This window comes from Aythya ferina (genome assembly GCF_964211825.1).
Source record: "Aythya ferina genome assembly, chromosome: 1".
Classification (NCBI taxonomy): domain Eukaryota; kingdom Metazoa; phylum Chordata; class Aves; order Anseriformes; family Anatidae; genus Aythya; species Aythya ferina.
The window spans coordinates 76,520,946-76,546,196 of NC_140296.1; the positions used below are offsets into that span (position 1 = coordinate 76,520,946).

Here is a 25,251-nt window from a genome sequence, read left to right on the forward strand (position 1 = left end):
CTGTAGAGTGCTGCCACTACCACTCTTTTAAGTCCTGGACAACGGCTGCTTGTCAGCTTCTTTCCCAGAGGCTGGTCTGGGGAGAAGCTTGAGCAGTTGCAGTCCAGTAACACGGCCGTGTCTGATCGTCCGCCCAGTCACCCTCCTCCATGGAGGAGGACACGAGCAGACAGCCCGAGGCTCGGTCAGCCCACACCCACACAGACACCCACTGTGTTTTATAGCCACATTAAAGGTCTGAGCCTCATGACTTGGTCAGGGAATACAGATCAAAGCAATTAATAATCAAACCTTCCTAATCCACCAGCTTTTCAAATGGCAATCCTACTTGGGCCTGTTTCAGCACAGAGATATTTCCAGGTTAGGGTAAGATCTATGGAAATCTTCTCACAGACAGGAAAGATCAGCCTGTGACACAGAAAATCCAAGATCTCATAAAGAAAAATTTTTAAATTGTCCTGGTACAAATAAAAGGACTCTGTGCTTGCAAAATTTCTACAGATTCAGATGTATTTTTCCAAGAAAATGGAAGTGTTTGTATGGGAATAGCCACCATTTCTCATCTCTGCAGAAGGTCCAAGAGCCCTCCTGAGGCTAGTGAAGCTTAACAACATACATCACTGAAGACCCCTTACCAATAAAAGCTGTACTTATCAAAACAAAACAGCAACTTGCTGCCTGCTTTTTCTTTCCATAGCACTAATGAAGTGAGAAGAAATGATCACAGCTCAGGTGGGGAGAGAGGAGCCAGCTTATGTGCAGCCTCAAGTAGTGGAGAGCTTGTCCCACAGCTTTCCCAGGAGACAGCATGTATTTACATAACATTTACTTTAAAGAACAAAACAAAACAAAACAAAACAAAACAAAACAAAACAAAAAACACCCAGATCTATTTCTAGAGCCAAATCCATTCCAGTAGGAACAGAATTCACAGCAGCATCTCCAGCAGAACAGAAAAAAAAAAAAATAAATCATCTCATTGTCTCATTACATACCACCACTGCACCACTCCTTTCCACTCTCTGAACCACAAAAGGCTTGAGGCTCGTTGCTCCTGAGCGTGGCCTTCAGTGGAAAGATGAGCTGACCAGTTCCCAAACTAAAATTAAATTTAAAATTAAATTTAAAATTAAAACATTTTAACATTTTAAAATAATTTGACTGTATTTGTTAACACTGTCGGTCTCCTTGCTATGCCCTTTTATGCCTTGGGCTTGGGAAGATATTATTGTACAGAAAGAACAGTTTGCCTGGATTCTTTTCTAAGATGGACTTCTCCTTTGGACTTGCTTCGCCTGACCAAATTTCCTACAGTAGCCTTTTGAAGGTCCAACTAAGAATTACTGCCTGGGCTGGCTGAAACCACCACAGACACAAAAATGAACAACAACAACAACAACAACAACAAAAAAAAAAAAAAAAAAACAGTTGTCATTGGATAACGGCCCTGAAAAAATGCAGAGGAGACAAAGCAATGTCAATTTAATGAGAAAACGTTGCTGGATTTTTTATGGAGTTTTTGAAGGGTATTTGGGGGAGTGTTAGAAAAATGCATTTTAATGAAAATTTAAGTTATGGTAAACAGAAACTTTGCTTACCATTTCACTAGTGCCTTCTGCTTGTTCTTTTTTTTTTTTCAGTAAAAGTTGTTAATATTTGGGCAAGAACCTCAAAAAAGTTCTACCAACAAATGTAACTTGTAGTTCAGCCAACATCAGAAATTACGATGTTCTAGTGCTAAAAATCAAGGAGTATTTAGGCATGTGTGTATGTGTGTGTGAGAGAGTGTTGCAGAAATATGTGTTGTTTGTGTAGCGTGCCTGAATATTTCTCATTTTCTTTCGCAAGTCTCTACAGGACCAGGACAACGGGCAATCCCACAATTTTAGAGGTATGACTGGCATCTCACCTGGAATAAAATGAATGCAGTAAATGTGTATCTATTTTGTGATATCCTAGTAAAATAAGCTAAAGCAATGTATAGCATTTTTGTCACCCAGTATTGCAACAAGATGCACAAAATCAAAAATAGCTCCTTTTCTTTAGCTAAAATACCAGAACAACAGTAAATTAGGGAGCATACTGAAACCTAACTCTGATGACACTACTACACTGAAGCAGCACTTTGAATGAAACCCTTTTGCTCCACCATGAATAAATATTCTTTTACCTGTGCCTCGTTGCATTTAGGTAGTGTTATATGGCTGTGAAATATCCTTGTGGTTAGGCTGGATCAAGGTCACAGGTGAACAGGAGTGCAGGGGCCACGAGCCTATGCGTATATACTGTACTTTTTCAGACAGTCAGGGTCACGCCTAGATCATCCTGGGTTACTTACAGCTCAGGTATTTCTGGTCTCCTTGCAATATAAGGGTTGTCTATTTGCTTACATCATGAAGACTGAAGTCTATATTTAGTATAGTTGATTCTGGAAGAAGAAGCTACATAACAGCTTCACATAGCAAGGAGGTCAGACAGGCTGTGTGTGGGAGAAAATGAAATATTTTGCAATTTCAAATTTTTTTCCCCATTCTGTACCAATAAAACTAATACTTCTCATTGGTATCATAATAAATAAATAAATAAATAAATAAATAAATAAATAAATAAATCAGGTTTTACAGGCACACAGCCAACAGCCTTACTTTCAGGCAGCACTCGGGATGTCTCCTGCAGCCCAGGCAGAAGCCCTAAGCATAGGGCCCCCTCTGTGCCGGGTGGCCAAGCACTCCCCAGGCTTCCTCCATAAAAAACAACGGTGCCCAACTGGAGTAAAGGGTCTACTACCAACAGCCTGTAAGGTCAGCATTGCTTTTTCCTCCCTCCTTTTAGCCCAGTGAAGATTTAATTCTGAGTGCAACAGAGGCACACCAAGAGGGAGAGGAACTGGCTTGGCGGCAGGAACAGCAGTTCTGTTCGTGCATCCTGGCCCTGCTGGAAGATAAGTGCCTCTAGAACAGGGAAGCAATTCTCACATCCTTGTGGCTGTCTTTGTCTTCACCCACTCATGCCTTTCACAGTTTTCCAGTTACTCAACATCAGCCTCTTACCATTTAAGCGATATAGCTCACTTGAGAGGTGGACCTCAACTGTGCTAGCATCAGAACCTATCAAACAAAAGAGAAAGGGCTCTATTACATTTAAAGGTACTTATTACAGTCTCTTGTCTCTATCAAAAGGTACTTTGCCAACATAGGCATAATTTCTTTTAAAATTAAAGCATTATATGAAAGAACCTGGTGATACTAGCTCTTAGACTATAAAATCCCTGTAGAAGGCCTCCTCACTCAGCCTCTGTCCTGCTGCTCTCGGTGTGACTGCGTTCACAGGGGCACCGACAGCCTTGCACACCCAGTGAGCAGAACAGGGGTGTTGATGGGGTCGTGCAGCAGGGCTGTGGGAATGTCCTCGCTCACTGGCATGCTGTGTCTGGTGCCTCGAGCAAGCGGCTTTGAGGAGGAGGCCGCGCCGGCCGTCACATGGAGGCGCATGACTGGGGCAGGCTAGGAGAGAGCTCTTTCATTGCCTCATTGTGGTATATCCTCAAGTGCTTTAGCCTAAGGAGAGAGATGTGGGATTGTGTTTCTTTTCCTTTTTCTTTTTTTTTTTTTTTTTTTCCTCAAGGAAATTCACTTGGGACCTTCTGTTGCGGCAAAACCCAAGCAGATCCTCTGAGGTGACAGGACACTGCAAGGACAGCCCAACCAACACAGCTGGTTCCTCGTGTTGCACGAAAACACACACTTCACTGTTATAAATCCATGTGTCTAAAAACTAGCTTTCTTAGTAAGCACTTAAGAAAAGACCTCGTTTGGTCTTACCCGTTGCTAAGGTTTTTGAGGAGGGTCTCAGATGCATGACTGGGCATGCACCTCTCAGGAGCAGCAGGAGCTGTGCCACATAAAAGTGCTCAGTGGTTCACGGCAGGCAGAGGAAAGCTGGTAAAAAGCCAGATTAGGGCAAGGCTTGGCCAGCCAAGGTTGTCTGTATTTACAGACACACCGCAATCCTGCTCTCCTGACAGAGGGAACCCATTTCAAGCTACCACGACTCTTTCCCTGCCCTTAGGCCCCGGTGTCCTCACCACAGAAGCAATAGCAGATAGCAGCGGCAGCCTGAACCTCATCCCAACAGGGTGGCAGAGCACAAGGGTGACTGCTGCTCAGTGTGGGTCACCACAGCAGGCAGAGCCACAGGCCGTGTGAGCCACTGCCATGCCAGCCTCCCCAGGCCACGGCCCTGATCTTGAAAAGATACAGATTTCCCCTGTGGAGAAGCCTGAGAGTTTAAAAGGCTTCCTGGCACTCCAAAACATGGCCAGCCCCAGCATCCAAGAGATGAAGGAGCAGCAGAAACCCTTCATATCACTGGATGGTTTCCACCACATGCTTGTGTTCTCTCCCCTGCCACCAGGGCTGGGAATGCAGCACTGAGGCTGGTGAACCCTGGCAAAGTAACAAGGCCTGATGAGAAGCGTGTGGTAGGACCCCCACTTCTGCTACAGGGAAAAGCAGTGTCCTGAAAGCTCTCTCAGGTTTATCTTAGCTGCAGATCTTCTCATTCATTAACGGATGATAAAGAGTCCTTTCATACAGCGTGCCTCTTTTCCAGGGAACATGTAGGTAGATTTCACTGATGTCTTTCTACTGTATTCAGGCAACACAGCTTACTTGGTAGACTTTTTTGGCTTATTGACATTTTCAACTGACTGGTTATCATTTCACAAATTGACAGTTATGTTTATATAAATATTATTTTTACCTTAAAGGAAGAAAAGAAAATCAATTTTTTTCTATTCAGGCTTCAAAGGGCAAATTTTCCTGTTGTCAGTTTTCATTCAGGTTAAGATCATACCATACTTATATTCATAAATATAAATAACAGGATGTTTTTCATTCAGAGGCCTTACAGAGAGACACATGCTAACATGCACACTTGTTACAAATAATAGTTTCTAACCAGAGCAGACCCACATTTCCAGCAGGGATTCCCTTTCTTTCCTGAGATGACAGCCATCACGTGAGGCACAAAACAATCTGCTCTCCTATTTTCCTAAGCAAATTCAGAGACCTAACGGGGTGAGAGCCCATATCACAGGTAGCTTTGAATCACAAGACTGGCTGAGGTTGGAGGGGACTTCTGGAGATCATCTGGTGAGCCCCTGCTCCAGGCCAGGACAGTGGTGTGTGATCTGGAGATCCACTTCTTGCCTCTGAGGAAAGGACCAGGAAAGGTGGCCCCAGGGCAGCTCCCACCTGTGCTCTGGGAGCTGGGTGAAGACTGCAGGCTGTCTGCCAGGAAGCCAAAGCAGTGTTACCTGATGACAAGGGCTTTCAGACCCCCACTAAAGTAACACTAGATTCATGCCAGAATGACAAGGACTGAATCTCTTCCTAACCCACAACTGACTTTTAAAACATTGGAGCATTTCCCTGGCCTAGTCACCAGAATTTTAACCTATTAAACAAAATGGAAATGTGAATTCAAAACAGCCCTGTACAGTTCCCTATGTAAAAGCTGCATTCTTTCCTCAGAAGGTTTTCCATAAGTAAGTATAAGGAGAAACTCACAGCTGCGTAGAGAGCTACTAGTACCTGCTGGGAGAGAAAAGCTATCACTTAGACTATTACTCAATGTCTGCTGAGTAGCTGCAAAAAATACTATCAGCCAAGGTCTTTAGCAGCAGTAGATCACGTCATGCTTGACAGCAACTGAAATAACTTTTAGTGAACATTCCGACTAAGGAACCCTCACAGCGTTTTGTGGCTGAGACTTTCTGTCTGCAAAACGCTAATCTTGTCTGGATGTTACCCAGAACACATCACTTATTCAACATCATAGGGTATTTTCATTTCAGTGGGACTGCTCATTTCACCTTAATCAGATGCTAACTCACTCTGGAGGGAGGAAAGGGAAAGTTAGGACACTTTCACTCTGAAGTGCTTGTTTCCTCACGATGCACAGGTAACTCCCTGCCTAGGAATTCTCCCTCATTATCATCAGTCCATATTTACTTCAAAAAACATGCTCTGTGTAAACACCCACACAAACCGGCGTTCCTATTTGCTCCACATTTATGCTACTCTCAGTGCATCATTCAGTACAGTTCCTGGCTTTCACCAAGCCAAACTCCAGCTACAACACCATGGACTGGTTTTATGTTTCTCCAATTTTCCAGACACACGCTAGCTTTTTCTACAGCTAAGGTTGTGATAGTCATTTGGGCATAAATGGCCCCTACTGTAATATTGTTAACTAACAAATACCTTTTTCTAGGATATCTTTAACATAATTTTGCGTTTTTACCTCTCATTCTGCTTGTAAAAGGTACTTGATAGAAAAAATGAGATAAATGTAGGGTCAGCCATGCAGTCATGGAGAAGCAAATATAGCTAACAACATATTAGAGTCACCAAGTGATCACATTAATTAATGCCCCAATAAATATGATTGGCCTGAACATGCCTTATCCCATAATAACTTGTGAAAACACACATGATATATAAGGTATTGAAAGAGCCCATCAGATCTGTTTAGTTTTGTCATCAACTAACCACAAAAAAAAAACACTCTTGCAAAATATGGAGAAGCCTGAACTAATTCCCAGGGCTCTGAACACTCCCTAATTCTGGAGACATTCAAATTGAGAATTATAGCTGTTCTTGCTACCTCCAAGACATAAATCTTTCTATGTCAATTAGAAACACGTGCTTTTCTATGTGTGGCTGCTGCCTTCGGGTCTCATGGACATTTCAGTTGTTTTGTGCTTGACCGAATTGAGATGGTCCCATGGGCTGGGGTGAACTCCAGTGAGGTCGCCTATCCCTTCTGCCTTTCAACCCTCTCCCCAGAAATGCCATCAACTGCAAAACATCTTCTTAGGGCTTACAATTACATAGCACACAGGAAAACATCCTAGCGCCTGCTGGTCCTTTCTGTAATTAAGTGTATGAGACTGGCAGGTCACATACAGGCCCATGCATCCCCTTCCACCAACAGAGGAAATCTAGGAGTGTTTAAGAGCGTATTGCAGGATACGAGAGGACACTTCTCCTGGAAGCTTGCATCTTACCTTTGAGGGCTTAAAAGTAACTTTTGGTCAATACGGAGAATGGTTGGATTTGATGAGATAGTTGGAAGGTGAGGAGAGTGTTAAATAGAGGGAATTCAGCTGTACTGACTGCCCCGTAGGCACAGATATCTTCTTTATGAGATTCCAGTACATCAATTTTATTTCAGTTCACAGATTCAACTTTTTTATTATTATTATTTTATTTTTTCTCCCTTCAGTAAATTCAGGAGGGTTTTGTTGTGCTCAAATGTGTCCAAAATATAATAAAGCTAAAACTGACCATTGCTGTACTCCCAAAAATAGTACTTCAGCTATACACATTTTATTAGATGGTATCTTATCTCACTCCCCATTTACTTCTCCTCTGAGTCACCCTTTGCTGCTCCAGAGAGACTTCTCAGTATTCCTGCTCATGAAGTGATGTCCTGTGCTAAGGGAACTACTCCCACAGTCAGTATCCAGTGAAGACCATAGACTCTGTCTGCATCTATTGACTTCTGTTTTGATAAGATCATTCCCCCTTAATCCAAGTCACGTTTGAATCGTACCTTAGAAGGCAAATATTCATGCCAGAGACAAGCACTTCCCACAGGCACTAGAAGCAGCCTGCCTGTATGCTCATAAAATAAGCATCTTTGAAACAACCCTTTGCACCATGATAGGCTTGGAGTTCAGATGCAGAGTTAACACAATATGACGACTATGCAGATACAGATCATCATCTAAAGGAGAACCAGGATATTCTTCTGCTTAAATTGTACCATTTCCACTCTGATATGGAGTTAAAAGCCAGAGGCAGACATCATGACCATTTTTTCTACTCATTTTCTACCCATCATTTTCAACCCATTTGGGGAACTTTATATGTATAGGTACTTAGCGCGCTGCACCAAATCAGATGTGGTTAACCACAAGGCTCCTGTCAACAGAGGATACATTTCAGAAGGTAGTGTTTGGGGTGCTGTTCCAGCTACCCTGTACAGGACACGGTGTCTATAGTATGCCCTCGCTGACCCTTGAAGCAGGCATTTTGTTTCACCCAAAAGCAAACTTGGAAGGCTGGTCCACGATATGCATGAAGCAAGCACTGCTGGGGGTTTACCTCAAAAGCAGACTCCAGACGGAAAGAGCCAGGCACACCTGTAAGGCTTGGAGAAGGCAATGCTTTTCTCGAGTTGTTATATGGTAAGGCAACAACAAGATCTGTGCAGGCTGAAATCACATGTGGTCATGGTGGTAAACGAGCAGAAGTGTTTATCACCCTGTGTTAAGCTGTGGAGGAATGCACACCTCATGTACATCCACCAGAGGCTGGGAGCAGCAGGTAGGAAAACTCAACACCCACTTCTTTTGTGAGTTAAAAAACGCCATGGGTTTGCTCTGCTGTGCTCCATATCAAGATCTCAGTGCACCAGACTTAGCTTACTTGTCTGCCTTCAGTGCTGGAATGAGCCCTAATCTTTCACAATGACACCCTACTGGATTGCTGATACATAAAAATACTGCACACATCTCAAGGACAGCCTTGAAAGGCTGAGAAATGGCAGGGAGCAAAGCGCTGCCTGGGGTCTGCCACATGGGTGGGTGCCTGTCTCTCTGTGTCCCACATACACCCTGCAGCAGCAAAAGGAGGGAGATGAATGAGCAAGCTTAGCTGTCCAGTCCTCTGGCAGAGCCTCTTGCTACAGCCCATCACCTCCCAAGTGCTTCTGTGCCACAGGATTATTCCCATGAAGCCAGAGGCCGTTTGTTTGGTTTTAGGGTTTGGTAGCTTGGCCCACACCCTTGCATCTGAAAAGGCTTACCAACAATTCCACCTCCGCCTTTTTCCTGCTCTTTTGAACCATTCTGCAATGACTAGTGCACAGAAAACATGTCTCTGTTTCTTAAGGTTCAACATGATCTGTTCCCCAAGTCCCCGTGCTTTCTCTTCATATTTAGCCAGAAAATAAATCATTGTAAAGGCAGAGGACCAGAATTTCTAGGGAAAATACTGATTCTTAAAAATAAAGCTTTGGTTATCTGCCAGTCTTTCCAACAACCAGAATAGGAATGTAAAGCTATAAAACCACAAAGGTTTCCACAGGGCACAATTTAAAAGATTTGCTAAAGACCAACACAGCTCTGTAATGACCTGCCTAAATAATTGCCAGTTCGTTGTTTAACACCTTCCCATCATATGATTAATTCAATAAGACATTTCTTTAAAATAGCAAATCAATATTTTACTGTATAGTTTCTGCCGAGCCAACTTGCCTAACCATCCCGGGACTCTCCTGAGTAACACAGCAGCTTGAACTTCACGCTATGCTTGCACTAACCTTTCAGCTGTCTTTAATAATGTATATGCTTTTTACAATAGCTGGGGCTGAACTGGGTTTGAAAAGAAGGTGTGAACAGCCAGGAAAGTTCAGCCAAAGTGGATATGAACGGGCTTGAAAAAGGAGAGTTTGTTTTCCGACCATACCTGGCCACGTACTGAAGGAAGGGAGAGAGGTTAGCTGAGGACGGGGAGCTTTCACCAAACTGTCTGTCAAATTGTATTGTAAACAGCTTCCAGTGCAACCAGGCTTAAATTGTACCATTTCTACTTTGATATGGAGTTAAAAGCCAGAGGTAGACATCATCATCATTTTTTCTTAATTTTCAACCCATTTGGGGAACTTTATGTGTATAGGTACTTAGCGCACTGCACCAAAATGGATTTGTATCTGAGAAGATACGGAGAACAGATTTAATCTCTCTCCATTCAGCAGCTGAAGACATTAAATAGAGGACACATCAGAGAAAGAACTGTTGATTCTATTTATTCTATTTTGATGACTGCTCAGATCACCTCAATGTTTTTTGCAAATATTATCTCTTAATGCAACTATCAGTCATAATCCTATTAGACAAGTACACATAGAAGGATCAAACTGAATTCAAATTAAAAAAAAAAAATAGTTTGAAGGGTAGTTTTTGCTTGGAGCAGTAGAGAACTGGAGCCATTATTCTGAAGTGTTTATGGAGCCTAGGCTGTGTCTGAATTTGTTTTATAAGACTTTCAACTCCCTAGATAAAAGCAAACTGAAAATTAATATAAACAAACAAAAAGACTGACAGTGAGATTCTACACAAGCAGGGAAAATCCGTACTTATGTCAAAGTTTTCTGTCACTCATGTTTTACTAGAGTGTCAAGGCTGTAAATCACATCTCAGAACTCTTAGAACTGTAATCTGAGTGAGGAATTTTATGTTAAACAAGGCAAGCAAGGGAACACATTTAAAAATCCAACATATTAATAGTCTGTTTATTAAAGAAAAGACTCTTCTACCATATGCAGGTTACAAGAAAGATTAAAAGAAAACAGATGAAACGTAAGTAACACAGATCCTTGCAGAGATATACTCCTGCTGAAATCTTATCAGGCCTTTATACCTTTCTACACATCTCCTATAAGGCAAATGAAGACATTAACCATAATTTCTCTGCGTCTCACACACTCTCTCCCAGACACACAAAAGTTAAAGGAAATGACATGGAGCCATTAGGCACAAACCAAATTCCAGAGTCAGCAATGGTCCACACAGTGATGTGGTTTTACGAGTCTTGACAATGGGAGAAGTGAGATTCAGCTCTGCACCTATGAACTACCAGCCCTGGTAGATGGGAGAGCTCCTGGTTATCCTGTCATCACCACTGGTGTTACCTTCAGACAACATGCTTATAGCCTCGTCAGTCTGCTGGCTGTCAGTTGTTGATAACTTCTTTGGATCGTGGAGGTTGGTTTGGTAGTTCACAGGTGAGGGATAGGCATTTTCACCCACGGTTGACGAGGACATGGATTCCCAGGGTATTTCTCTCTTCCGCCATTTCAGGTCCACTCTGCATCCCATCCAGCCATAGAAAGCCAATGTGAAGAGGAAGCCTTGCATGGGATTAAGAATCCCCTAGAAGAGAGCCGTGCAACAGGAGGTACATCAGCAAGGCTTCATTTTGAACTCCAGCAAAACATTAGGCACACGTTAACAACTTCCCTTACTCTGAACAACTGCTGTCTTTAAAAGATGCTATTTGCATGCAAATAAGTGCACGGTTGTTCCCACTACAGACACAAAGCAGGGTGAGATACCACAACCTGTTGTTTCAGTATGCTGAGGCCATCCCAGTGAACAGTAGGCGCCAAGTGGGTTTCTAGCATGAATTTTAGCTGGTCAGTCCCCCAGTGTGTTTTTAACATTCCTCACAAGCTCTACACTTTTTAATTCACAAAAGCAAATATTGCATTTTTTGCTAGAAGCCAAGTCAAATATATGAGTAGACATTAGCACATACAGGCAAAATTTTTAAAATAGCAGCAGTTGATCTGTCTGGAATGGCTGCAGATTTCTGAGCCAGTGAAAATGTCCATCAAAGTGGAATGGAAAAACAGGGAGAGACACTGAAAAAGAAAATCCCCAGTGATTTCCAAAAACTCGTCTGTTCCCATTGCCTTGGGATGGTTGACAAATAAATGGTTTTAGCGGTTTCCATTCTTCTCACGGGAAAATTGCAAACTTAGTTTACGGACAGTTTAAATACAGCTCTGTTGCTAGACCTGACCTTGTGCCCTCCAGGTGAGCAAGAGAAAGGTCCTTGTCATACAAAAGTTTCCATCCTTGTCAGAGGAGGAGGTTGCATCAAATCAGTTGCATTGCTTAGCTCTTCAACACCAAGCAGCTCAAGGGCTTAACTGCACAAAGCATGCTTACGACTCACAGGTGTTTAACAGCTTCAGAATAAACTTTCTTGAAAAAGGAACCATCAGTAACACCTCTGTAAAATCCCCTGTCAAATATTCCAGTAGAAGGATAAAAAAGAGTGGGGTACCAAAAGAGCCCAGTATCTTATAGCTATCTTCTTGTGCTTTGCTTTTAAGAACTATCATGTATTTTTCCTCTTATAGCTATCCAAATGTTATGATATAAGATATAATTATTCTTTATAAGCCACTAATAAAGAAAGCTCTAGTTACAAACACACAATTAGAAGAAAATGTCTGTTTTAGAGGGTAACCTTCAGGAAGCATGAGCTAAAACTTTGCGGCTTGCTCTGGATCAAAACTTTGCAGTCTGCTCTGGATCTTAAAAATGAGTAGGAATCACTCACAAAGAGACTGCATACGCTAGTAAATGGGAGAAAATGTTGGTCTTTAGTACCGTTTTGGTAAAGTTTACATGTGAGGAGCACTCCCAGGGGCTGCTCTTACATTTGGCTTTTCTTCCTTGATTTCTGGAGTGCTTACATTCCCCTTAGTCATAACCCACCCATCACACTGTTGCTGCTCCACCAATCTTACACAAGCAATTTCTAACTCTAACAAATGCCATGACCTACCATTATAATCCATGTGATCAGTGCGGTGCTTCTGATGTTTTTCAGAGGCATTTCATTGATATCTGGCTGCATCTCAAGATAGAACAAAAGGCTCTCATTGACGATATTAGATGACCAGCTATTGCGGAAATAAAGAAGAGGAAGAGAACAAGACAGATATATATGTATATGTATGCATATATAAAATATGATTTATTTCAAATTATAGAGATTAGGAACACCAATAAGGAGAGTGAGATTTTTAAAATGTCTCCATATGAAGGGACCCATAGCTTTCTGAGCACATAATCAAAAAACAGACATCTACAGACACCTAGCCCAGGCCTAGACAAAGAAATCAATATACCCAGACAAAATTAAACCTGAAGATTTGAGCTTGCTGCAGGATAAAACTGAGATTATAAACAACTGTGAACCATAATGGGAACATCACAGATAGCGCCTTCTTTTGCTTGCATCTTAAAAGCATAATACTCACAGATAAGGAACTCAAATATATTCATATATGCTGTAAAAGGCTGCAGAAACTCCAGCCTCCCTAAATTTTCATGGTTAGATTTGAGCAGATTTTCAAAATGTTTGTAAAAAATCTACAAATCAAAACTAAGCTTGACTTTAAAATCCTTGAAAATGCCATCACATTTTTGGAATAAAGGCAATTTCTGTTTGTAAAGAAGGATGAGCATAACTAAGCCACATCCTGTGAAAGAAACTGAGAACGTTATACACTAAATAAAGGTTATAGTAAATAGTTGCAACTTTGTATGACTTCAGAACAGTCTTTCTTTGTATTTCTGCTGCAGTTTCAGAAAGGAAACCACCAATGTCCACGTCATAATTTCTATAGAGGTTTATAAGCATCTTTCTTGCAACTGTATTTTTTCTCAGTGTAGAACCTTCTGCTCATGCTTTCCAAATCTGCAGGCAACTCTTCTACCCCATGCTGCTACAATTTGTTTTCCTTGACAGACTCATCTCCTTTTTGACCTCTGGAATAGAACAGCATCTCCCCTAAGCTTCTGAGATGGCACTGAAAGAGTTTTTACACTCTAAAGCTTATGTTTTATCAGAAGAACAAAATCCAAAATGAGAACCTTTTTTTTTTTTTTTTTTTTAATAGGAAAACTCATAATGAGACAAAGACAAATAAACAGATGTCCCCACTGTGTTCTTGTGGATTTGCTCCCTTCTTTCATGCTTGTTCCCATACCATCAAGCTGGCCACAATCCCTTAGGTTGTAATAAACTTCTCTGGTGCCTCCAGGCTCCAGAATAAGGCTCTTTCTTTCCATAACCCTAGAAGCCTGGCTAAATCCTTGGTATTTCCAGCAATTTCCAAGAAGCCATGCTGCAATCTGCTTTTCAGCTGCCTTTCTCCCCCTCTCCTGCTGCCTAAACCACCCTTTGCACTAGAAACCTCTCTACTGAGCCAAGCAGGCTCTGCTATTCCCGAAGAAAAGACAATAGTTTCCCTCCAGAGCACTCCAGTATCTGTATACTGTATACAGCAGCTAGGACAAGATAAAAAGGCAGCCTTCCTCCCTGCTCAGACTTTTAAGGCAATATAATATGAATTAATTACCGGTGTTTTTTTCTTTTGTTTTGTTTTTGTCTTTGTTTTTCTTTTTTTTTTTTTTTTTTTAATATATATATGTAAAAGTATTTGTACAGACCATTAACTTTGACCAAGTCTCTTCACTACTCCTGGACTACTTCCTCCCTCTTGTGTTGTTACCCACACAGGTGGTGAACGCTCACCAGTAGTAACCCTGTCTTGCTAGGTCACTGCACAGACCTCTGTATGGATCACCCCCTCTTCTGGTGCCTTTAGTGGTGTGTGACAATTGTGAGACTGCAGTAAAAACTGTCTCCTCCTAAAGCAGTCCTTCTTTCATCCTAGATTTGTTGTGTGCATCCAACACCTTCAGTCCCAGTCACCACTCAGCATCTTTCACACTGGATGGCACTGCTGGAGCAGAGGTGCAGGAGATTTGGGGATGAGGTGTGTACCCTCCCTCCTTCCCCTCCTGCCCTGCCCCTTCCCTGTCCTACCCCAAACTTCTATTTGCATAGAGGAAGATGGAATATTAGAAACAAGATTAGATAATCAGAAGATTTCTATTTTGGGCATGTAACTCTGTATTTCTAGCTAACACACAATACCTGTTTCACACATTTGAGATCTCCTGACCGTAGAGATGATGCGTTATATCATCCTAACCAGGGCATGAAGCCAGTGGTAGAAGCATATTTACTGTAGGCTTTCAATGGCATGTTTGATGACAAGAGAGAAGACTGGGCTCTGAGGAATATTTCTGCTGTTTCAGACAGCTTTAGGTTGTGCCCAGCCACTTTTTTTTTTTTTTTTTTTTTTTTTTTTGGTGTTGTTGCTATTGTTTCTTAGTGTCATTGTTTTCCTTTAGATTAAACATTTTTATCATTTCCTTGCAGCCTTGTGATGCTGTGTGAGTGATTCAGCTTGTCTGTGAACTAGTTTAGAACTACGTCTTCCTTAGAAACCTTCCCTTCCAACCATAAAGGCAAACAAATGAGGCAAAACATCAGTCTCTATTCTTGTCCCCATCACTCTCCAGCTAGGAAAAAAAAACAGTTTAAAACAAAATAATGCACCTCTTACCAAACAATGAATACCAGCATAATTTTGAAAAAGCGCATCTGGATCTCTGTCCCCAGACGTCTCTCATTCTCCGTGTAAATCCCTTGTCTGCCTTTCAGTAAAGAGGCAACTGGAAAGTATAAAATTGTGTTCATTAAAATATGTGCATCTCATTATTTGAACACAAAGATCCAGAAGACAGATGTCTGTAAAGAGGGAACAAAGGGAACTGATGGATTTGTCTCCAGCAGCAGTTTGGATGCTAGAAAGACCACCATCAGGTGATCTCACACACAGCCTAATACTAAAGGAAAAGAAGCACATGCATTAAGGATTCCTAAAATAGGTGGCATTCCACTAGCTGTTCTTTCTTCTCTCAATACCATTGAAGAAAATAGCGTGGTCAGCATACTCTTCTTTTATAATAAAACGGTAGTATTTACAACTTCTATATGATGTGTGTGATCTAATGTATTTATTACATGATGTTTGGACCAAAACAGAATACATTCTACCCTATTATACACTTTATATTTAATTGTGCAATTAATACAGCATTGGCTACTACACCTTTAACACTTGAAGCTGTAATGCAACAAAAATAGTTATGCAACATACTGTTCAGATATCACAAGGAATATACATATGCATAAAGATACTCATTGTATATTTTCCCATAAAAAGAATAGGCTTTGAGAGATTATCCAACTCATTCCCTGCCCCTGAGCAGTTACATCTAGGTGTGGCTGTTTGCTGACTCTGCAAGCTTGATGAAAAATCAGGAACACTCAAAGACCACTTCAGCCAAGTTATTCCAGTGCTTCATTTGTCTTTACCATAATAATTTATTGCCTGACTTCCTACTTACACAACCTTTTCTTTAAGATCAAGCTCAATGCTCTTTTACTATCCTCTACAGTCAAGGAGAAATTCTGTTTTTAGGAACAATTAAATTCTCACTTGATTACAGTCTACAGATCTCATTATGCAGACTTTCATGTGTTTGTTTTTTTTCCTTGTTATCTTTCTGTATTACTTCTGTTAGACAACAGAGAAAATACAGGTTGTTAGTATAAATTTTTGTTCACTTCAGAGCAAGAAAACACAAGGCATCATCTTTAGCAACAGATATTTCTGAAGGTAAGAAGCAAAAGTTGAGCCTTAGTGCCTACAGAACTCTAAGTACAGGTAGAAGAGGTAATATAGGCACAGATATTAAAGTATCTGTACAACTAGATACTTTAGCCATAGAATTTGTCACAGGTGTATGAGCACACACACATACATACCTACATAGAGCACACATGGATGCACAGACACAGATGCATATCACATACAAGCATAACGATTCATTATTGTGTTCTCATCAAAGACCTTTGCTGCCGACTTTAGAAAATGTATTCCCCTGTCTTCCATAAGACATGCTATGGAAGGGAAGTTTATCATTTACCAAACAGATGATTTCAATACAATCAAAAAAAGCCAGTGCCTTCAAAACACACAAATATAGCAGTTAATGCAGAACGTAGGTGTCAATTTACTGAATGCTATCTCAGAAATGCAATTCTTGGTACAGGTCACAAGAATGAGATAATACAATGATGCATATATGGGTTGTCTTTGGTACCAAATGTACAGCACTGTGGGTCTTTCAGATAAGTGAAATACAGGAGGCTCCTTGATACAGGTAATTAGATGTATTTCTGTTGTGCAACTGATACAGCATTGTCTACACCTACAAAAATTGAAAGTGTTATGTCAGCAAAAAGAGACAGATGCACTATATGTGTAATATTTAAATAAAGTGTTCCACAGATTCTGTCAACTTTTCCTTTGATAATAAGCATTACAGGGGAATACAGGGTAGATTTAACTCAGAATAGTAAGTCTCTGTTGCTGTTTTTATATATTGAATGCATAGATGATGAATTCAGGTACTGAAAACATCTAGTGTGGATCACATTACATGAAATGAAGTCACTGAGTCTGAACATTACCTTTAAAAAAGAATAAACTGTATTCCAAAATCTACATTGGTAAATACTACAGTAGCATTAAACATCCACAATACATTACCAGAATACTTTAAATAAAGAGTATTGCAGTAACATAGCAGTGTCTTTGCCAATCTGCAATAGCAGAGGTAACTAACAGCATAGCTTCAGTATGTGATCAGAGTGTGTCTCTAGAGCAAATTTCCCAATGAGATGGTATCTTCATTTTAGTAGGCAATTCCTTCCCACCCTTGGCCCTACTTTTTGTGATTTAATGAGAAGCTATCCCACATCACTGTAAAAAGGAGCTATCCCACATCATATGCAAGAAGTCATAAGGCATGACTTTTTACATTATTACTATTTGGCTAAATAACACACTGATTCACACTGGCCGTTAGAAACATACCTGCAGATACTGTCCTTCTAAACAGGATCGGGTTGACCACCAGCACCAGCAGGAGTGGGGCGTAGGTTGTGATGTAATGGGGAATTGCATGCTCCAGGCCTTTTTCACAACTGAGAAGAAATCATTAACAGGTTATTCATTATTTTCTTTCCACATCTGACAGTTTAGGCTATTTCATCTATGTCACCTTTAGCTTAAAAAAAGATAAAAGGAATGAAGTGAACAAATGCTAAAATTTTTTAGGATTGCACCGACTCATCAGGAGACAGTTCTCCAAGATCAAAAAAAAAGCCCTGTGGTTGGAAGTCTGTCTCCAGTGCTGACCAAAAGACACCCAAGTGCCCACAGGTCACTATGGCTTTGGAGCCTGCCCCTGGGGGCCCGCTCACCTGGACAGGGACGGGTAGTAAAGCAGCGCCACTCCCTCCACGCAGAGCAGGACCGCCAGGCCCCAGGCCATCATGTGGTACAGCACGATCGTACTGGAGGATCAAGCAGGACATTCGTCATCTTTAAAGACACCAAACCTCACCCTTCCCACATGGCAACGTGGAGATGGGACTCTTACAGGCATGAGATGAACAGCACTGTCAGTACCTCACACCTAAAAGAGCAGGAGGGGAAAGGGGGCCCTCCTGACAGGAGGAAAGTCACCGCAGTACCGCATCCTCCAGCCTGTGGGGTGGGAAGCCTCTCCCCCATCCCCACACCTTCAGAAGGATCCCCTGCACCCTTCGTTGCTCGTGAGGAAAGCACTTGAGGGGATAAAAAATTGATGAAGGGAGCCAAAGAGCCAACTAAGCCACTCTTCTGAAGGTTGCAGAGCATTATGTATAACTCTGATGAGAGTCCGACATTGCTCCCATCCTACAGAAGTGCAGATTTCTGTGCATAAGCGTCTTTCATCTTTTACTCTGATCTTAGCATCAGGCCCAAATACACATTTTATTTCATTTCTTTGGTTAATGGGCATGGGGGAAGGAGGTAGGTCCCAGCTGTTTCAAACTATAAGTATGGGACTTTACAAAACCAGGTTTGTCCTCTGCAGGCCTAAATTAACCCAAAAACCTCCATTTTGATAACATGCACCAGATGAACCATGCCTCCAGTACCTTCTTACTCAGTATCATCTGGATATAATGTCACAGAATTCCCCATTTAGCAGTGGCAACTGAAGGTCATTTTGCCCTTCTCATTACCAAATTAGAAACACCTTGTATTTTCTGTCTGGCGTTACAGTATGGAAATTTCTAAAGTGTATAGGTTCTTCTAATAAAGGCATTGCAGAAAAATGTGTGTAGTAAGCACATATTTTTCTTCCTTAAAACTTTACAAATGTGATCAGAAGTGTAATAATGACAATAGAGGGAAAAAAAAAAACAAAAAAAAGAGAGAGAGAGAAAAAATCTGAGAAAAGATAAACAAACTGGAAAATGAACTGTATGAAATTCAGCATGTCCCCTCTCCCACTATTTTTATTCAAGTTAAAACTTTTCCCACAAGGATCAATTTCAGGTATAGAGAAGGGACAAAAATAGCATCTTGCTGCATATATATATATGCATATATACATATGTATTACAATACATATATATATACATATATATATACATGTATATATATATATATATATATACTGCAATACATATATATAAAGCCTGATCTGCACCTTATTTTTCTGAAGGTTAAATGAAGTCAGTTACTTTTAAATGCCAGTTGGGCATAAACAAATCAATATCTGAGCATTGCCCTGACAATTCAAGCACTTAGCACACCACCCACCCATATCATTATCTGGTAACCATGTGAACATCAGATGTTTGTACAGGTTTCATTTATACCCTTAGATAGCTGCATGCAAACATGGACCTTGTTGGAAGTAAAATAACAATTTCAGAGCTTTAACTGTGGTACCTCAGTCCTGCTGATCTTCTTACCACCAAGTAAGAATCGACAGCGTAGCAAAACAACCACCAGAAGCCCGCACTGTATAACAGCTGGATCCACATCTGCAGGAAAAAAAAATGGCAAATGTCACAGCTGCTCATCAAGTGCCACTGCGGGTGGGGGGTAGGCAGACTCAAACCTTTCTCCCTTGTACTTTAAAGGTGTGTATTTTCCAAATGAGTTTTGTGAAGTATAAAATCTTACTCAAAATCCCAGGAACAGCATTGGTGTAGCCAAGGCATCAAGCCATAGGTAAACTGAGAAGCATTTGCCTTTGCAGCTGAGACTATTTTTTTAGAAAACCTGTTATTTCCCTCTCCAATCTTAGCCTTTAATGTCATGAATGAAGTCCAAAATAAATTCTTAAATACCAAATTTAGAGTGAGGATGTTTTAATTTTAAATTCAAATTTCATCAATACAATTTTCTTTTATTTTTATTTTATTTTTTTTTTTTTCTACTGCATTTTAGTAAAATTTAGTTGCTCAGTAGCTGAGGCATGAAAATACAACTGAAGATAGCTGTTACCAGTGTGCCTTTGCTTGGTGGGTTCTGTGTGTGATGGGTATTTTCTCCATGTTCAGGAACTTACGACTCTATGACTCCATAACTTAAGTGAGGGAACAGTTACTACGAATAAAAATGATACGCAACAAAAATACCCAGCAACCCACCCTCTGGAAAAATTCTCCATACTTAACTCCTTAACTAATTTCTTCAATAAAAGTCCAAGTGAGACAAGTTCAAGTCAAGTTAAATTCCGCTGCATTTGTGAGCTGACCCTATACATTTTTTCCCATGAGCCTATAGAAGATAACCGACCTTTCTTTGCCTCTGTTTATAAATTCCAAATCTCTTCCCCATAGGAGCTGGCTCTCTGTAAGGGTCTGGAACTATTTTAATATTCAGATTACCTTCCCTCTGCGCCCTTCTCTCAGCTCTTATCTGAATATCCTTTGCCACAGCTCCACAGCAGCATCCTTTTACAGCTGGAGACCAACATACTTGTTACTGAGCCAAACATCAGTGGCTAGAGATCTACTATTCCTTCTTCCAAAGATAAATCAAGCTGGGAAATATTTCCTTTCACCATGGGTATAGACCCTACATCTCGTCATGTGTGACATGAATTATTCAGCATATAATTCAAATGCCATGACATTTTGCTAGTGCACAGAAGTCAGAAAATAAAATTCCAGTCTTCCTGTTAATACACTTTATCCATAGCCCTCAGCATGTAACTTCATCTGCACTATTAAATATTTGCTGCAGTTCAGAAATGCATAATTGACTATATACAGACACATATACACAAATAAACTGTGTGGTCTTTCCACCTGCAAATTCCAACATAGACAAGACTGTCACCAAAAATAATGAAAATCAGATGTACCTATAACCCCAAATTTTCATATGCTTGTTTTTTTTTTTTTTTTTCCAAAGAAAAAAGTGCCTGAAAGGGTATCCATCTACAAATCAGAGGGTGTTATTCAAAGGAGAAGCTTCAGGGCCTCACTGTTCAGATTTCATTGGTTTGTGGGTAAATGAAATAAAACAATAGCAGTAGAAGAAACTTAAAATAGAATCAGAACCATTTTATTAACTCACATGAGAATATGTTAGGGGAAGTGAGTAGAAGAAGGGTCATTTTTCATTCCAATATAATTAAATTTAAATTTAGCAAGTGACTCAAACTGCAGCACTTTCCTGGAGCCCAAGAAAGGGAAAATAAAAATTGTGGTAGACCACTGTGCTGCTCACCATCTAACCTGAGATCAAAATGAAAAACAAACAGTCTGCATACGGTGTCTTTGTCACTGTTTAAAAATATTACTTTTTGTGGTAAGGGCAAGAAAGTGAAACTTAAGACATATGGAAACATGTTTTTCAAATTGGGCATTCTTCTTGTAAGATATTGATGTTAGTGGTTTCACTTTCCTGCAAAGAAAAAAAAATCAACTTTTGCATCTAATAAGCAAAAATGAAACATATGAGAGAAAATTGAGAACCGATAGATGTGTAACTGATGCTTGCTTCTGCTATAATGTCTGAAATTGTCATTAGGCATATGAAGTACAGTGAGTTGCATTTTGGCACATCTTGTTTTATTTAAAAACTAGTGGAGCTGAATAATTCTGTTTATATGCAGCATCTCCTTTATTATATTGTAAACTTTGAATTGTTAAGCTACTGCTGTTATAGTTCATGTGTGAATTCTTTGGCTAGCCTACATTCCTACTGAACTGGGGTAAATTTATGATATTATTTGTCATTCTCCATGTTTTGGTTAAAAAAAAAAAAAAAGTGGCCTTTTTTCTTGTACAGTAAACTCAAAGTGTATGCCTCAGGCAGTACTGTGACTGTAGTATTTGCAACTGAGTTTCAATTTGTGCTTTTGGAATGCGTTTACATTTTCTTATTCCATGCGCTTGAATCCAGAAGATGCTTGGTTATGTTTGGCCAGGTGCCCATGTAAAGAGCAATCTGAGCTGCAATCCCATGCAGCAAGGACGTCGCTTCTGCCATTGGTTTTGCCTCATCAGGCGTACTCGTGCCACCGCCACTGGCCCAAGCCCCCCGCGCTGCTGTGGGCGCAGTTGGTGCTGGCTGTCTCTGTGCCTGCTGAAATCCAGCATCCCTTTCACATTGTCCCCTCACAATTTCGTGTCCCTCACCAGGACACGGTTCTGCCCTCTGTGACCACAGCATTTCTGTGATGAGCCAGCTGCAGGACAGGCCGAGCCTTGTGGTACCCCTCTCCCTGCCGCCCTCACAGGGCTTTTGGTGGGAGGCACAACAGTGCTCGCACAGCAGGGCATAGGTTGAGCCCCATCTGACCAGACACTGGCTCGGGGTCTAACCTCCTTTGGGACACCATGGTTTGCCTTTCAGATCACCCATGAGCAAAGCAGACATGAGAGGATGGGCTTGGTACCTACCGCGCTCCCCACGCAGAAGGCAGAGGGCCACATGTCGGTCGCGTTCGCCACCGAGATGTTGGCGATGAAGCCTGGAAAGCCCAACCAGACGCTGGATCTGAAGATCACACCTAAAGAGAAACACGTGAACGCTTTCCTCCCGTCAGTGTGACCGGAGTCACATGAGGATGCCGGCTGCATGTTTTGCATTGCAGCCTGGATTTTGTGTGCTCACAACAAGGCTGCGGCTGCACGGGAGCACAGCGGGAGCGCCACTGGGACGGCTCGCTGAGAGCAGCCCCCAGGGCCGGGGGTCTCGCAGTGTTATGCCACATAGATTAAAATCTCACTTACCTACAGATCCTGCCACACTCTCCCCTAAACTGAATCGGGCAGATTGACATGAACCATTAACTATTGATAATTTTACCCCCATATATTCATATCCTAATGTTCATTTCTCTACAATCCCTTGTTTCAGGCAAGTGTAATTTCACACTTTTTGCAGTCTTCATTTTTACAAGAAGCTCTTTTCCTCTCTGCCCAGGGACTGAACAAAGCAGGGCTTCACAATTAGCTGAGAATATTGACTTTTTAAATGAACTTTGTTAGTGAGATTTTATGGGTTTGCTCAAAATAGGCATCAAAGCACCCACATTCATTGTAACCAGCCCACCAGGCTCCCCACCACATGTGAAGGGTTTCCCACCCACTGAAGTGAGCCTAATTCAGAGACAATGACAGATAAAGTTTGCCCGTGAAAGAGAAAGGGAGAAAAGTAACTTTACTGCTGGCCTCATCTGACTGAAAGGACCTTTTCCAGGTGAAAACACATAATGCTCTTTCCACATCTCTCTAAATTTTCCTATCCATCATTTGCTTTAATATCATTAATTTTATGTACTTTGAGAGAAGCTGGCTAGGTATGAAGGGGGAAAAGATGTAAAATCCTACTCCTTTCAGAGGCAGCCAGAGACACTTATAAAACAGTAATAATTCTGTTATTTAATGTGAGGAGAAAAAAAAAAAGTTATTGTAGAAACAACTCATCCTGCGTTTCCACAGCGTGTGGTGCTGTGATTTGTACCGACTTTGGCAGTAAATGCCAGGCAGATCTGGATGCATTATTTTTACACCTTGTCTCATGCACACTGGGCAGCAGGGTGTCCCCGGTAAGGGAGCTTCTCTCACTCCCCAAAAGCTGGCACTCGGTGCGAGCTGCATGGCTGCGCTTCCAGCCAGCCTGCTGTGCCTGGAGGAGTGGCTGGCATGTGAAGAGCTGCACAGACTTGGTCTGAGAGGATTTACGGACGTGGCAAGTGTTCTCTAAATACAGTCCGAAGGATCAGCTAAGTTTTGGAAGTCAGCTCTAGTTTTAACTGTGCTCCCTCACCTCCGCTTCCACGCCTTCCTCTAAGAACCAGCTGGTTCCGGATTGTAATTTGTTTTGAAGTAGAGATTTTGGTGTAGATATGCCAAGAGCTTTTATTTTAAAATGCGACTATTAAGCAAGACCTTCTCCCCCCCAAAGGCCCGTCCTTTTCAGATCTCACTCAGCCCAAATCTTCCCAGGAATACAGGCAGGACGTTTCCCTCAGACGCTTCCCTCTCATCTGCCTGCTAACCGGCTCCTTTGGCTTGGGTACCTCAGAGCAACCAGAGCCTTCTACAGCAAGGGCAGGGGGCGTCGAGCCGGCGCTTACCTAAGCCACCGAGGATGTCACAAACAGAGATAAGGAGAAGGATGGTGGAGGAGGAGGAGGCTTTGGGCATCTTCCGCAGGATCTGTCCCTTCTTTGGCAGGAGCTGCAGGACGGTCAGCATCACGCTGACAGAGGCGCTGCCAATGCAGACCCCGCAGAAGACCTCGGGCTGGAAGCTCATCACGAGCTGCGTGGCTGCATCCCGGTTCGGGCAGCAGTAGGTTTCTAAGCGGGGAGAAGCCATGAAGCGTCCGGCTGGTGGAGGGGGCCCACGAGCAGGAGCTGCTGTTGCTTCCCCAAGGCAGCGTGTGCTTTTTCTTCACCCTCCCCATTAGTCCTCGGTGGTGAGAATCACGCGATTGAGGGATCATGTGCTGCTGCTGCTGGAAGTAAATCCCCTAGAGCGGCCTTTCTCAGCCTCTCCTAGCAAGGAGATCAGATCAGAACAACAAAACACGGTGTAATCTGAAACATGCCCCATGCTTGCTCAGAGCCATTGGCAGGAGTTCACTCAAACATTTCTGCTTATACAGTACGTGATACAGGAAGACTTAAACTCATCAGAGCACTGGAGATGGTTTAAAATGAATAAGGATGGAGATACCAAAGGAGAGGCATTACATTTTAATTGTATTTCATTTTAGCCCCATCCCACACATCACACTTTAATTACCGAAAATTAATTGAAAAGATGGGCCCAGACACAAGCAGTCCCCGGCTTTTGAAGGGAGGAGCAGGGCTATAAATCCACACCCTAACCCAAATTTAAATTTTAGGGATCCAACCCACCCACCTCCGTAATTAAATTTAGAAGCAATACATCCTACCCCTGTAGAAAGAGATTACATTTAGGAAGCCATATTAACCTCATCACATTTAAGCTCACAAGCACAGTCTGTGCTGTTTGTGTTAGGTCATTTTGACGTGGAAAATTCCAGGACTTTTGATTCCTCAAGAATATTTTTCTTTTCTTTTCTTTCCATTTTTTTTTTTTTTTTTTTTTTTGGAATGGGTTTAATATGGAAACAGGAATTTGACCTGCAATGTTTGTTTTTACTTTATAAGCTAGACAATATCCTTTAGTCCTGTTGGACACAGCAGCATATACTCACAATCATAAATACAAAAATTAACTCTCCCCTCTCAGACACATTCAAATGCCCTGTGTCAGCCCCAACCCCTGCAGAAACTGTGTTTGTAGAAACACGTTCAGGAAAAAACAGGAGGGAGCA

At 41.6% G+C, this 25,251-nt stretch overlaps 1 protein-coding gene across 1 annotated transcript; it reads right to left on the minus strand.

Annotated features, from left to right (window-relative positions):
• Positions 1 to 10,336: 10,336 nt before the first annotated feature.
• On the minus strand, positions 10,337 to 24,838 carry GPR143 (G protein-coupled receptor 143). Its single transcript, XM_084506919.1, has 8 exons — positions 24,020 to 24,838; positions 22,338 to 22,447; positions 19,366 to 19,460; positions 17,841 to 17,933; positions 17,452 to 17,561; positions 15,070 to 15,178; positions 12,432 to 12,549; positions 10,337 to 11,005 (listed from the first exon to the last, which is right to left on the minus strand). Exons 1-8 carry the CDS (start codon positions 24,261 to 24,263, stop codon positions 10,706 to 10,708), a joined length of 1,179 nt encoding a protein of 392 aa, XP_084363045.1. The 5' UTR covers positions 24,264 to 24,838; the 3' UTR covers positions 10,337 to 10,705.
• Positions 24,839 to 25,251: the final 413 nt, after the last annotated feature.

Coding starts and splice junctions, on each gene's coding strand:
- GPR143 (XM_084506919.1), bottom strand. CDS start 24,263: ATGGCTTCTCCCCGCTTAGAAACCTACTGCTGCCCGAACCGGGATGCA. Junction 17,934..19,365: donor AGAAGATCAGCAGGACTGAG/GTACCACAGTTA, acceptor TTGATCCTCCAG/TACGATCGTGCTGTACCACA. Junction 12,550..15,069: donor ATGCTGGTATTCATTGTTTG/GTAAGAGGTGCA, acceptor TTTCCGCAATAG/CTGGTCATCTAATATCGTCA.